This window comes from Anguilla rostrata, chromosome 4 (assembly GCF_018555375.3).
Source record: "Anguilla rostrata isolate EN2019 chromosome 4, ASM1855537v3, whole genome shotgun sequence".
Lineage (NCBI taxonomy): Eukaryota > Metazoa > Chordata > Actinopteri > Anguilliformes > Anguillidae > Anguilla > Anguilla rostrata.
In genome coordinates, this window is record NC_057936.1 from 4,780,582 (window position 1) to 4,795,581 (window position 15,000).

The window sequence follows — 15,000 nt, forward strand, 5'->3', positions numbered from 1 at the left end:
AGATCTCGGTTTCTCTGAGTTGCAGTGTGCTTTGCAGGCCCTAGGTGGCAGTATTGCCACAGTGCATGAGAGCTTGCAGGAGAAGGCTACCTGTGATGTTTTGGCTTTAGCTCTGAGCTGCTGAAAAGCACAGTCTCCTCTTCAGAGCCTCCTTTTGTTGCGCTGCAGTGTCTGGTTTAACTGGTCTAACGTTTTCGAGATGCCTAGTTTTTTTAATTTGACATTTTTTTAATTTATTGGAGTCTGGATGTGCTGATTGTTTACGTGTTTTGTTATTTTGCGTGTGTGTGTGATGTCACTTCCCCCAGCTCCTGTGGTTCTAGGGCAGGGGGGCTGTTGAAAGCCTATTGGTTGAGCGCTGGCAGCGTTCTGTGATGATGCATGATGTCACAGAAGAGGCTTTCTTAGTGTTCCGGAGTTCTGACACTACGGAGCTCAGCAGTGTTCAGTTCCATCGATTTATGAGAGACACAACATGATCATTTTAAGCTTCAAATGTTCAGTGTTGTGGCTTTGCTTTGGAAGCCCTTAAAATGACGCACATACAACCACAAAAAAATTCAGAAGCTTTAATCTTGAGTAATTTCTCATTATTAAGTAGGAAATGTGTCCAGTGGATTCATGATTGAACATTCATTATCACATTACATTCAGTTACACTGATTCATTTAATAAATTTACATGTATGACTGGGTAGATTAAAAAAAAAAAAAAAAAATGCAAATGAGGATCACTGTCGGGCTGATCAACAGGTTTTCATTGTGGGATCCATTACAGAGTCTGACTGAGGTGACTAAAGGGAAAGTCCATCACGAAACATCATTAACCTGATTTAAAAGATGAAGGCATAACCGATCAAGTCTCAGTCTCTCTGGCCAAAGCACCTCTGTTTGTATCCAGTAGGCATGGCAACCTGTGACTGGCATTGTCTGATGCCAGCCCATAGACTGTAAGTGCCCGCCCGTTGTAGTCTTTAGTAGAGCAGGTACCTGGAGCATGTGCACACTGGTTTGGGGCTGTTTCTCTGCACCCGGTACCGGTAGAGAGCTGGCTGAGAGCTCATTTTACTCCGGAGGACAGCTACTCTTCTACAAGTAAAAGGAAGAACCAGGGGCGACGTCTCCCTGTGAGGTTATGTAATTGTGTTCCAGTTGCCCTGTCTGGCCGTAGTGTAAATCGCAGCGATTCACCGTCCGCCTAATCGTTTAAAACGCCAGCGGGTTACCCGGGTTACCTGGACTACAGCCTTGGGGTTTGCCAGCAGACCGCACTTCAGCATGAACTGTCATTTTACCAAACGCCCCGGACGTTAAGCACAGTAATTACCTGGTCTCCACACCGCCCGGGGTGCAGTAATTCATACCGTCTCCTCTGGGCTGGTGCGTGTTTCTGAATTACACACACAGAGATACTCACACTGCAGCCTAATTGAGGCTTTCTCTGGCACTCGTTTGTGCTGAACTTGGATGTGAACGCTGTGCCCTTCACTGAAACGCACCTGGCCAAGGTGGGCATATGTAATGAGTGGAATATTTAACTCCATCTTTCAGTGTGCAGTTAAAAGTGTGTGGCAGATGGGTAGGTTGGTGTTTTATACCACCCAGCCCCCCCCCCCCTCCCCGATTCCTGAATGATTACATTTGGAACGTTTCTGTATGTTTGTGTTTACGGAGTTGGCGAGCGATTTCTCGCTAGCTGCTGTGTTTTGGTTGTCGCTACACTTGGCGCCTGCTTTCTCATCTGGCGCCTTGTCTTCCTGTTTCAGTGCTGTTGCCGCTGCCGTGGTAACGTACTGATGTGTTTTGATATGTGTCGTGTGCATTCAGAAAAATGTAGAAATATGAACATTTAAAAATAGACATTATCAGACTGATGTCCATTGCTGATACTTGGACTGGTTATACTGGCCAATACTGATGCTTCCCCTTTCACATTACAGCAACTGCAACCACATTCATAGATGTAGTAGATGTGTTCAGACATCAGCTTCTAAGGGCAAAAAATGTATATTTGAATCACAAGATATTTAAATTTGATTTAAATGTCAGTCTGTACTGAGTTTGTTTTATACTGCCATTGACCAGCACCAATATGACCTCGATATTTTTGTGGATCCCAAGTTCTTCGCTAGCGTCCCTGCTTTGATACGAAATGCTTCAAGACCTTCTGTATCTAATCATTTTTTTAAACTTCCTACCTGTAATAAAGTATGTTTGTCCCCCACGAGCATTCTCCTGAGCGTGTTTGAAATGCTTTCAGCTCCTTAGGCTCTGGGAAGGTTTTTAAAACGCTGGCAAGCGATGGCGTGGAAGTCTAGCCTTGCTGATGTGTTCACATAATGGGTCTGATGTAGCCGACATAATGTCTATTGACAGCTGTCAGACGTCCAAAGTGCGCTGTTAATTGCTCTCTTTGTGGAGAGAGGCACCTGTTGACTTGGGCGAAGAATACGTCCAGGTCGTTGTGTCTGAAAGATGTCTTACTGTGTGTGTGTGTGTGTGTGTGTGTGTGTGTGTGTGTGTGTGTTTTGGAGGATATTTTGTAATGAATGCTATGAGAAGGCCGAGATCTGTTTATGATGTCGCCTCTTGTGTTGTATGGGCTGGTGTTGTGTGTTTTGGGGGATGTTTTTGTAATGAGAAGGCCAAGATCGGTTTATGAGTCGCCTCTTGCGTTGTATCGGCTGGTATTGTGTGTTTTGGGGGATATTTTTGTAATGAGAAGGCCAAGATCGGTTTATGAGTCGCCTCTTGTGTTGTATCGGCTGGTGTTGTGTGTTTTGGGGGATATTTTTGTAATGAGAAGGCCATGGGTTTATGAGTCGCCTCTTGTGTTGTATGGGCTGGTGTTGTGTGTTTTGGGGGATATTTTTGTAATGAGAAGGCCATGGGTTTATGAGTCGCCTCTTGTGTTGTATGGGCTGGTGTTGTGTGTTTTGGGGGATATTTTTGTAATGAGAAGGCCATGGGTTTATGAGTCGCCTCTTGTGTCGTATGGGCTGGTGTTGTGTGTTTTGGGGGATATTTTTGTAATGAGAAGGCCATGGGTTTATGAGTCGCCTCTTGTGTGTATGGGCTGGTATTGTGTGTTTTGGGGGATATTTTTGAATAAGCATGTTATGAATCGCTTGGTCGATGGGCTGGTGTGGGTTGGGATATTTTGTAATGGAGCCAGTTAGAGTCCCTCTTTGGGCGGTTGTGTGGTTGGTTTTGTATGAGAAGCCAGGTAGATCGCCTGCGTGTGTCGGCTGGTGTTGGAGCGGACTGGCGGGCGGTCAGCGCCTCCGCCTGACGTGCGCTCTGTCACCGGCGCTAGCGTAGCGTGCTAATTGAGTTCTCGCCCATCGAATGGCAGTTGGGAGTGAGCGTGAGCCCGGCGCAGACTAGCGGTTTGCATTCATTACACACTTGGCAGTCTGCAGAGCGGCGCTAACGTCGCTAACAGTGCTAACAGCGCTAACAGTGCTAATGGCGCTAACGGCGGTTGGCTCCAGTTGTTGGTTGTTTGTCACCAGAGAGGAACAGGAGGTAGAGAAAGAAGAAGAAAGAAAAAAACGAAAGAGAAATTAGGAGGGTTAGAGGGGGACATGGCCACCTCTCTCTCTCTCACTCTTCCTTTCTCATCTCTCTCTGTCTCTCTCTTTCTCTCTCACGCACTCTCCCAGCTGCATTCGGGGTGAATTCCACCGACGTGGAGCGGGGGGAAAAAAGCAGAGTGAACTGAGGCAGGTAATTAAACGTGGGGAGCGAGGGAGTGGATGAGGTGGATAGAGAGAGAGAGAGAGAGAGAGAGATGGAGGGATGGATAGAAAGTGAGGCTGTTTGGTCGCGGTGGCGGTGGCGTCGGTGTCGTGCGAGACGCGGTGCAGCAGGCACACGTGCAGCCGGTCGCAGCTTCAGACCGCAGCTGCCGCATCTCCTGAGTTTGCTGACTCACTGAAAGAGGAGGAGGAGGTGCAGGAGGAGGAGGAGGAGGAGGAGGGAGGTGGTGATGTGGGAGCCTGGACACGACCCCCACTTGTATGTCTGTCTGTCCTTGTGAGTCTCAGTTGCTGCCACGTATTGTGATCACATCAGCCAATGATGTGGGGCGGTGGAGGGGGGGGGGGTAAAGGAGAGAGAGGAGGCTGGAAAAGGTGGGGAGAGGAAGAGAGAGAGAGAGAGAGAGGGGGAGGGGGGAGCGAGAGGGGGCAGAGAGAGAGAGAGAGAGAGGGAAGGGGAGATAGAGGGGGAAGGAGAGAGAGAGCCGCCTCTCTCTCTCTCTCTCTCCCTCTCTCTCGGGGAAGAGTGCAGACGCATATCCGGAATCCTACAGAACCACCGTCTCCTGCTCTCCAGCTGTTTTCCCCGTCACTCCTGTGAGCGGCAGCTGGATCTGGGGGTGTGGGGGTACAGACGGGGGGCTGGGCTGGGTGGGGTGGGGGGGACTGACGGACGCTTCCTCCTGACGCAGGCTTGTTGCCTCTCGCCCCCCCTCTCTCTCTCCGCTCCTCTCTAATAAACGCCACGCGAGTCTCTGCCGCCGCTCCGCCTCCTTCCCCGACCGCTAACCGCTAACCGCGCTGCCCGCAGAAGCAGCCGGAAGGTGGGCGGAGGGGGGGGGAAGTTAGGACCTCTGAGAACGCGCCCCCACGCCCCCCCCCTCCCCCCCCGCTCTGCGTTTCCCGACACTGAGGTTGAGGGACTCCCAGATTTCCCTCCTCCCAGAGGTCCCAGGGGTACCCCCCTGTCACCCAGCCCGGCAGAACTGAACCGGACTGAACCGGACCGGATCGGACCGGACCGGGCCGGGCAGCATGCTGGCCTCCGTGTGGTACGCTAAAAAGATGGGGCGCCGGCTGATCCGGACCATCCGGAGGACCAAGAGGCTGCACCTGCAGTTGCTGGTAGGTCTGGGATGCATGCGGGACTGCGGGGGGACACGCATCTGCGCAGGTGACGCATTTAATGCGAGAGAGACTGAGAGACTGAGAGAGAGAGAGACAGGAAACCGCAACTTAGCAAGTAGCACTTACTGGCTTAATGATGGACAGAGATGGGCTTTTACATGGGAGTGTGGTGTGTGTTTCTATGTGTGTGTGTGTATTTGTGTATGTTTGTGAGTGGGTGTGTCTGTGATGCAGGTGGGTGTATATGTGTGTGTGTTTGTGCGTGTGTGTAATGTACGTTTCTGTGTGGGTGTGTTTATATTTGTGTGTTTTTGTGTTTGTGGTGTGTGTGTATGTATTTGTATGTGTGTGTGCCTGTATATTTGTTTGTGTGTATGTGTGTATTTATGTGTGTTTGTGTGCGTATTTGTGTGTGTGTAAGCAGTGTGTGTGTGTGTGTGTGTGTATTTGTGCGTGTGTATGTGTATGTGTGCGTGTGCTGCTGAGTGTGTGTGCCTGTATATTTGTTTGTGTGTGTGTGTAAATGGAGTGTGTGTGTTTGTGTGTGTGTGTGTGTATAAGCGGTGTGTATGTGTGCGTGTGCTGCTGTGTGTGTGTGTAAGCGGTGCGTGTATTTGTGCGTGTGTATAAGCGGTGTGTATGTGAACGTGTGTGTGTGCTGCTGAGTGTGCTTCCTAACCACGGCTGATGTGCTGCCGCTGCGTGTTTGGCGAAGGCGGTAATGTGTGCACTTAAACCTTCCGGAAAGATCCGTCTTTACCTCCCCCTCACAGAAGCTCACACAGCCAGAGGAGAGGAGAGAACAGACCCACACACACACACTGGGGGAGGGAGAGAGAGAGGGGGAGAAAGGGAGCAGCCTTTAGAGAGAGAGAGGGAGCAGTCTTAGAGAGAGAGGGAGCAGCTTTAGAGAGAGAGAGAGGGAGCAGCCTGAGAGAGAGAAGGGGAGCAGCCTTGGAGAGAGAGAGAGCAGTCTTAGAGAGAGAGGGAGCAGCCTTAGAGAGAGAGGGAGCAGTCTTAGAGAGAGAGGGAGAGAGAGAGGGAGCAGCCTTAGAGAGAGAGGGAGCAGTCTTAGAGAGAGAGGGAGAGACAGAGGGAGCAGCCTGAGAGAGAGAGATAGAGGGAGCAGCTTTAGAGAGAGAGGAGAGAGAAGAGGGAGAGCAGAGGAGAGTAGATGAGGGAGCAGCTTTAGAGAGAGAGAGGGAGCAGCTTTAGAGAGAGAGAGAGGGAGCAGCCTTGGAGAGAGGGGGAGACGGAGCAGCCTTGGAGAGAGAATGAGCAGCCTTGGAGAAAGAGGGAGCAGCTTTAGATAGAGCAAGAGGGAGCAGCCTTAGAGAGAGAGGGAGCAGCCTTGGAGAGAAAGGGAGCGATTGCCCCTATTTACGGTCATGAAGCACGCACATTTCAGTCGCAGCATAGCATATCTGGTTCTAGGGTCAGAGATGCCTGGTGGGGGGGGGGGGTATTTTGGAGTATTTAGTAGGTGACACGGATCCTTACAGGTCTGATGTAAGGCTGTGCCTGATGCCATTAAGTCTGCCTCCGCATTCCCCAAATCACCTGGGACAAGCAAACAAACCTGCTGCTTTCAGTTACCTACTCAAAATAGTCTGCATCCTGAACATGGGCTCATTTTTATTTTTGGAAATTAGTTTTAGTGAAAAGTGATTTAAAATTGCATTGTGGGGTTGAATAAGACGCACATTGTTGTAATTATTATTTTTATTTTTTTGTCTCTATAATAGTTTATTTTATTTATTACTTACATGTAAATATTTAAAGCAGTTTTAATGAAAGGTTTTACTCTTTGTTCTGAAAGTGGCATTTTGTCATTTGAAATCAGTCTGAACTGAAAGTGATTAAACAAAAAAAATAAAAGAGGAAAAATCCTGGAAGCCATCGTCTGTGCAGTAAACGTTTTATCACCAGCCAGAGTTTATGGCTTTATGCAAATTAATTTTTTGTTTTCATTTTTCTGTAACAAGAAACTTTATCTCTCTGTGCCAGAGTTAAAGTGAGTAGGGTAATTAATCAGCGTGTGGGGTAATTAATTAGTGTGTGGGGTAATTAATTAGTGTGTGGGGTAATTAGGAACAGTGAAGCCTCCTCGTTAGATCCAGCGCCGAGAGCGTGTTTTGACCGTGGGTCTGAACCAGGCCTCCTGTGTGTGTGTGTGTGTGTGTGTGTGTGTGTGTGAGTGAGAGTGAGTGTTTCTGTGTGTGTGTGTGTGTGTGTGTGAGTGAGAGAGAGTGTTTCTGTGTGTGTGCATGTGAATGTGTGTGTTCAAATGTCTGTATGTATGTATGTATGTGTGCATGTGTCTGTGTGCACGTGTGTGTGTGTGTGTGTGTGTATAAGCGGTGTGTATGTGTGCGTGTGCTGCTGTGTGTATGCGTGTACGTGTGTGTGAGCATGTGTGAATGTGTGTGTGTGTGTGGGGGGGGTGGGGGGGTTGGGGTGAATCCCCTGCACAGCCTCTTCCTCATGAGTAACGGGGGCAGGAGACACACGAGTGCTGCAATGCTACGTGCTCTTCGGCCCACTCTGCTTTTTAGCATAAAAACACACCGGATGAAGAGTTGTCTGCTCTGTGTGTGTGTGTGTGTGTGTGTGTATGTTGTAAAGTGTGTGTGTGTGTGTTGTAGTGTACATGTGTGTTGTAAAGCATGTTGTATTGCCTGTGTGTGTGTGTATGTTGTAAAGTGTGTGTGTGTGTTGTAAAGCGTGTTGTCTTGCCTGTGTGTGTGTGTGTTGTAAAGTATGTGTTATCGTTGCAGTGCGGTGATCAGCTAGTCATGTCTACTTGGCGACCTTTCCTTCCTGGGTCATTTGCAAATCAATGAGACCCACTGAAACCAGTGTGCAGCTGTGGGAGCGAAGAATCGAAGAATCCAATACTGACAACACAACGCGAATCCAATACCACATACAGGATGAGTCTGACCAGAGGTTTTTACTGATAAACGCATTTCTGTCTGACTCCTTCGCTGTACAGTCACAATGTACATAAGCTGTTTCTCGGGCTGAATTTGAGTATGTGCACAAAATAAGCAGTTAATAATCAGTTTTTAAAGTTCGGCTACTGATACATCTGGAAATCTGAATGTCTGGGTGCACAATATTCTATTGGTTGATTGGTTAGACTTGGTTTTACCAACAAGCTGGTTACTTTGCTACGCTTATTATTAGGCTTGATTCCAAATGCTCAATCTCTTAATTGAGGCTAGCTTTTAATAATTACAGAATTAAAATTTAATTGATGGCTGTTGCACCGTATAGCCTACATGTTAAAAATTAGGTGTAACCTGTTTTTTTTGGCTATAATTATAAGGAAACTGTAAACACTTTAATAACTTAAAACTGAAAAAAGAAGGTATCACATAATACCAAGTTGTGTTGAATTCTGAATTGCCTTCACATTTAATTTTGAACTAGTCCTATTTGAATAGATACTGAAACTAGGAAGTTTTCAGATACTATTCAAATATTAATATCCCTGCTGCGCAAGATTTAGTAAAAGCTGTACAGGTGCCACGGTTTCTGGATTTTATTACTTTATTGACTTTTTAAAATAGGTACTTACATCGATTACATGCTTCATTTCAAATGTTTCATAATATCAGTTATTGATATTGGCAGTCATATTTAAGAGGTCAACCATAGGAGTCCTTGAAACTGACAGATGAATTGAGTCGTTATTGAGTGTAGGCTAACTCTCGATAAGATTATAACCTGTCCCTATACCCTCTTTGTTGCATTCCTTCGGTTGACCAACCCGCAATTTTTTTGCAAGCCGCGCGCAAAGACAGATCCTCTTTTGATTTATTTTTTTGTTTATGAAGGAATAAAACGAATAATTTACAACAGAGTTGACGGTAGCAGGGACGATGCTGCGTCTGCATAATTGAGGGGGAAAAATACGAGCACGCAAAAAAAAGCTGTCCTCTCCGGCTATTCTTTACGACGTCGCAGCGGGGAAGACAGACAGACGGTCGACAATCCATCTTTTAAAAGCGACTGCTCATCTCTTCCCCCCCTGTTTACTACCGAAATGAATTTGGCTCGCAGGCTACTGAAACGCTTTGTCCTTGTATTGCGGTATCGATCGGGCGCCCCGGAGCTGAGGCCAGCTGCGCGAGAGGAAGAAATTGGCTCTGACCGGCAGCGAAGGGAAAATGAGGCGGTAAACTGCGGCGGCTTATTGACGCGCGAGGAGACTGGTCCTGAAAGGAGAGCGCGTTCTCCCGCCCCGCGCCTTGCTGACAGGTGCTGAAAGGAAACGGTCACGAATTCCGACTCGTCATATCTGCGGGATAAGCGGCGAGATACCCCCATATATATTGCCGGTAGGCGGTACCACCAGTCCGCTACCTCTCGATCCAAAGGGTGGCTGAGGGGATCTAAGTTCACACTTATTCGCGCGTGAAATGGCTGTCAGACAGCAGAAGTGTACCGCCAGTCTTAAAGTAAACAGCCTAGCTGCTGAAATCAAGGGAGGTGGGCTAACGTGGAAAATGGTATGGATCAGTGGCTGGGTTTTTTAATCAGCAAAAAAGCTGTAGATACGGCGAATAGAAAGCGATTAAAAAAAATACGAAACGGCCTGCCAGCTGTTTGCCAGCAGCCACTGCCGGTAGCCTACGTTTTGCGATCTTAAACAGCAGGTCTCATCTTGACAAACTCGCATCAACTGCCAGTTTGCCTATCCGCTGTCATGGTGATTTGCGATATACTGAGTGTCTGTGCTGTGGGCTACTATTGGTTCACCAGTCGAACTGAATACACTGATAAAGAAAATACGTGCAGTAATCTGGCACAAGAAATGAACCTTAGAGCTCTTCCTCCCCTTCTTCCTGTCTCTCAACACTGTCCTGTCCACTAAAGCTGGAAAAGCCAATTAAAAAAGAATACACTTGTAGTCTGCAGCTGTAGCTGGTGCTTGTACAGATGTCAGATCAAGACATGATTGAGCTAATTAAATAACTAAAAGCATGATCCTGAAGCTGATTAGCTCGTTGTTGTTCATCCCTGTTGTAGGTTATAATCAGCACTAAAAGTGATCATTATATCCCGTGTGATTACCACGTTCCTTTTATATATGCCTTTTAGCAGATGCTTTTATCCAAAGTGACATAGAGTATATGGATGCAATACATTTTCCAGTACACGTAGTCCCTTGGGATCAAAACGACAGTCTCTGTTAGCACAATCCTCTGCCAGCTGCACCGTAGGACGTGTAGTCTTTTACTCTTCCTGAAGCAAGACGTGTCGGGTTTATTGGATTTGCTCACAATCATTCGATGTCTTGTCTTGTCATTGGAAGGGAATGGATAGAACTTCACCGGTTAGCGGAGCCGGTGTTTCGCCCTCATTGATCGCGAAACCCCCTTGTGACCCCCCAAACACTCTCTTTGTGCAATTCTGAAGGGACGGGAGCAAAAAAAAAAAAAAAGCTGCGCGCTACTTTAGCGCTCAGTCAGCGCTCGATGAATAATACAGCATCATGCATACTTAACATCGGTGTCTTTTTTTGTGTGTGCCGCGCTAATTGCCTCCAGCACGCGCTAACAGGAGTTCGTCCTGGGTGAATTGTACGATAGCTTTTGTCGCCGGGGAGTAATGCGATCCATTAAGGAGCGCATTAGCGCCGAAGAGTAAATCGTTGGCTCGCGTTGCGAGCCCTTTCGTCTGGACGCTAATGCTAATGGAGGCTGTACCTCTGAGGGCCGATGGCTCCTCTTAATTTCTGCCCCGAGCACCTGCGGGAGCTCCCCCTGGAGGAGACGTCAGGCCCAACGGACCGACATTACCGCCATCCATGTCTACGGTGCACGAGCGGCCGTGAATGGTGGACCAATGAGGGGTTTATGAATAAAGTAATGGGCGGAGCTCTGTGGTGCACCGTGGGTCGTCGACTTGTCTGAACCAATCAAAATAAGTTTCTCTGTTCATCTGAACACCATGATTGGTTGATTTGCTTTGATGACATAGTCACCTTGACGTCACAGACAAATGGAAGTCTTATGGGAAGAGCACATCCTGTCCTTTTGTGTCCAATAGGGATTGAATAATCCACATGTAGTGCTTTAATCATTGACACCAGTAAAATGCCTGCAGATTGCTGACAGCTTTGAAATAAACAATTCTTTTCACCAGTGTTCAGGAAGAGATTGTTCTTTTGTATGATTGTATGCTTTTTGTTGGTACTAGGCCTAATCGCCAGTTCTCAGGAATCATAGTAGGGTTTTTTTGTGTAAAGTTCATTTTTAGTATCTAAAATATGGGCCTATATTTGATCAAGGTCCGTCTGGAGAGACTGTCTGAGCCTGGGATGAAGTGGAAATTGAGTTGGAGAGAAGTGCCGTCGTAAAAACCCGGGCCGTTCCTGAGCGCAGGAGCGAAATCTGCAGGAATGTGGCTCGAGGGAATCCCTCTGTGGTACTGCATTAATTTAACTCCCTGCAGGAGTTTCTCTGAGCCGTCCCAGGGGGACCCCTGGTAATAGTCTGCCTCAAATTCCATTTTGAAGTCGTAACGACGCCCCCCTTACAAATGGCTCGCAAATTATCCTGAGCCAGGACTTTTCCAGCGCGGGACGGGGGTTTGTTTGGACATTAATCAGCCTGCTGCTTTGGCCCGGTCTGCTTCGCTTTTTAGCAGCTGCGAGCTGCAGGATTTAGAACCTCGTTGTAAATGGAAGTGGAATCGAACTCGGGCGGCGGCGGCGGCGCGTGTGGTCCTGCGTGGGTGGTTCTGGGCGGAGGAGAGATGATGAGATCTGCCTCGTAGCCGGAGGAAACCGCGCGGCCGTGACACCGAGAGAAACCGCGCTCGCTGTCACCCGGTCCGAACGCAGGAAGACAACAGAGCCGTGATTCCAGAATGATCCGCCCTGTCTTCCGGTCCAAATGCAGAAAGCACTGCTACTGGCAGAAACATTTTGATAACATGGTGATAATGGATGGTCTGGCTGTACATGTGAATTACATGGTGATAATGGATAACCTGGCTATACACGTGAATTACGTGGTGATAATGGATGGCCTGGCTGCATAATGGATGGCCTGGCTGTACATGTGAATTACATGGTGATAATGGATGGCCTGGCTGCATAATGGATGGCCTGGCTGTACATGTGAATTACATGTTGATAATGGATGGCCTGGCTGCACATGTGAATTACATGGTGATAATGGGTGGTCTGGCTGTACATGTGAATTACATGTTGATAATGGGTGGCCTGGCTGTACATGTGAATTACATGGTGATAATGGGTGGTCTGGCTGTACATGTGAATTACATGATGATAATGGATGGCCTGGCTGTATATGTGAATTACATGGTGATAATGGATGGACTGTGTACTTGATAATTGCTGTATTTTCGATTGTCTTCTCATTGAATCACATTTAATGCCTGCAGATTAAAGGCTGCGGGAAATGGATAAATTCTGTCAGTGTTAGGTAGGAGCCCATATGTTCAGGTATAATGGGGTCTCTGGTGTTCATAGGTGGCACTGACATGTTATTACTGGTGTAAGGTGGCCTGTACGTCAGTGTATGGAGCCTGGGCACAGTGTTCATGTGTTTATGGGTGGCACTGAGCTGACTGTGTTCAGTATGGTGGCCTCATGTGTACTGATGACCTGTATTGGATTCTGGTGTAATGGATGGACTGGCAAGCATGTTCAGCAGCTTAGCCCGATAAGGTGGCGGTGTATTCGTCAGTGTTAGGGAGCCCCACACATTTCCCCAGTATCTGGGGTTCGGTGTTCAGGTGGCACTGAACACTGTTCAGCCTTGGCCCCAGTGTCTCACCTGGGGTTCAGTGTTGAGGTGGCACTGAACGCTGTTCAGCCTTGGGCCCAGTGTCTCACCTGGGGTTTGGTGTTGAGGTGGTACTGAACGCTGTTCAGCCTTGGCCCTATTGCTGAGCGAACCTGGAGGTTCGGTGTGAAGGGGGCACTGAACACTGTTCAGCCTTGGCCCCAGTGTCTCACCTGGGGTTCAGTGTTGAGGTGGCACTGAACGCTGTTCAGCCTGGCCCATGCTCACCTGGGGTTGGTGTGAGGGGACTGAACCTGTTCAGCCTTGGCCCTATTGTGAGCGAACCTGGAGGTTCGGTGTGAAGGGGGCACTGAACACTGTTCAGCCTTGGCCCCAGTGTAGAGAGCCTGGAGGTTTGGTGTTCAGGTGGCACTGAACTCTGTTCAGCCTTAGCCCCAGTGCTGAGCGAACCTGGAGGTTTGGTGTTCAGGTGGCACTGAACACTGTTCAGCCTCGGCCCTAGTGCTGAGCGAACCTGGAGGTTCGGTGTTGAGGTGGCACTGAACGCTGTTCAGCCTTGGCCCCAGGGTCTTACCTGGAGGTTTGGTGTTCAGGTGGCACTGAACACTGTTCAGCCTTGGCCCCAGTGTTGAGAGCCTGGAGGTTCAGTAGCTGCAGTCAGGGAGGCGACTTTTAATCTCCTCCCGACTCCGTGGAGACCTCAGCAAACACGCCCATTAAATATACATACCCTATGATTTTTTTATTTAATTGGGCATGCATTATTGATTCGCCCCAGTATTTATAAGGTCAAATATGAATTTTGAAAGGCGGCATTCGTCTCCGTCTTGTCATCTGCTAAACGGAGACTGGCAGCGCTCTCCGGTTGGACGCGTTGTCGATGGGCTACTTACCCATTTCGTTCAGGGAGCGGAAGGGCGGTTTGAACTCAACTGTCAGTTTGACCCGGGGCTGGAACTTTGCCCCCTCCGGTGAAACACTGTGAGACTGCACAGCTGCCTTAGTGCTGCGGATCATCGGTGTTTGAGTCTGAATGACGCGCCTGGTTCAGCTTGAGCCAAAATGGCCGCCTCGCTCTGTCTCACTTGGAGGGTCGGCTCGATCGCCTGGACCCTCCAGGAACTGTGTGAAGCCCATTCCGTTGGTTTTCTGCAGCAATGTCAGTCATAGTGATGCAATAATCTATGGTTATGATGGTGGGGATTTGGGGGGGATCTGCAAATTTGGGGTAAATATTATTGTCCCAGGAATAATGTAATAGTATAATAATATAAATGATGAATTTCACCCGGCAGCCCTGGTTGATGGTAAGCACGTGCAGATCTGTTCCGTGTCACATTCAGTCTCAGTCTCGTGTCGAGGTTCAGACTCAGAAGAGAACTGTCTGCTGCTCCCCAGTCATTGCATTCATCAGAGGACGGCCGTCCTCTCCCCGTAGTAACACTGCAGCGATTCCTCAATAAGCGTGTTTTCTAGAAGGAGAGATCGGTGAATCACTGGTTACGCAACAACAACAGAAAAAAGGTGAAGAATCCCTGTTTTCTTTGCTGGGTGTGCTCTGGACCCCCCCTGCCTGTGATTTTATACGTACACGTGTGAATTAAAAAAGGCAACGATGTAACAGAGGTAAGGAACAAACGGTATTTTAGTTCTGCCTGGAGAGCATATTTAGGAGAGAGAGTGAGAGAGGGAGAGAGAGAGTCTGAAGCAGTGAGGGTTGTGTGATGGCTTTATTTGATGTGAAATCAGTTGCCATGGATTCCATCCCCGAGTGTGGGGGGGAGGGGAGGGAGTGGTCGGGGGTGGTCGAAGCGTAAGCAGTGACAGCATCTCCTACCTCACACGACACCTGTGGCACACCTATGGCTGCCTTCCCCTCCGAGCCTGGGTGGTTGCCATGCCGATGCGAGCCGGAGGGAGCTGAGGAGCACGCCACCGCCGCCATCGTCGTTTCTACGCCGGAGCGTAGACATTTTCATTCCGCGGTGTGTCCCCTCCCCTTCTCCGGTTTTTTATTTTTTAATTTTTAATTTTTTTTATACCTCGCGTGGCAGCACGGGCTGCTGTGCCGCGCTCGGGATCGACTGCGTCGTGGGAGACGCGCCGCTCAGCGCGGTGTCTGCTGGGAGCCGCCGCGTAGCCGGAGGAGGAGCCAACGCCACCGCCGTCGCCGCCGTCGTCCTCCTCGCTCGCCAACATGGGCTCATGCTTCACCTGGAGAACGCCAGTCCCACCCAGATCCGTCTTTCACCACGATACGGACAAGCGACACGTCTGGGGGTTTTTTTTTTTGTTTTTTTTTTTCACTCATTCGTTCGTTCGTTC

At 48.7% G+C, this 15,000-nt stretch overlaps 1 protein-coding gene across 26 annotated transcripts in view; it reads left to right on the plus strand.

The window, feature by feature from the left end:
* Window positions 1-15,000, plus strand: part of dlg1a (discs large MAGUK scaffold protein 1a) — a 176,171-nt gene that overhangs the window by 82,123 nt on the left and 79,048 nt on the right. The window contains exon 1 of one of the 26 annotated variants that reach the window (XM_064330182.1): window positions 4,751-4,885. The exons of 24 other annotated variants lie outside the window; for them this stretch is intronic. In XM_064330182.1, coding sequence (XP_064186252.1) covers window positions 4,796-4,885 — 90 coding nt within the window. In that variant the 5' untranslated portion in view covers window positions 4,751-4,795. Of the gene's footprint in view, window positions 1-4,750; window positions 4,886-15,000 lie in introns of those variants that run through there. One more of the 26 variants, XM_064330181.1, reaches the window with a different exon arrangement.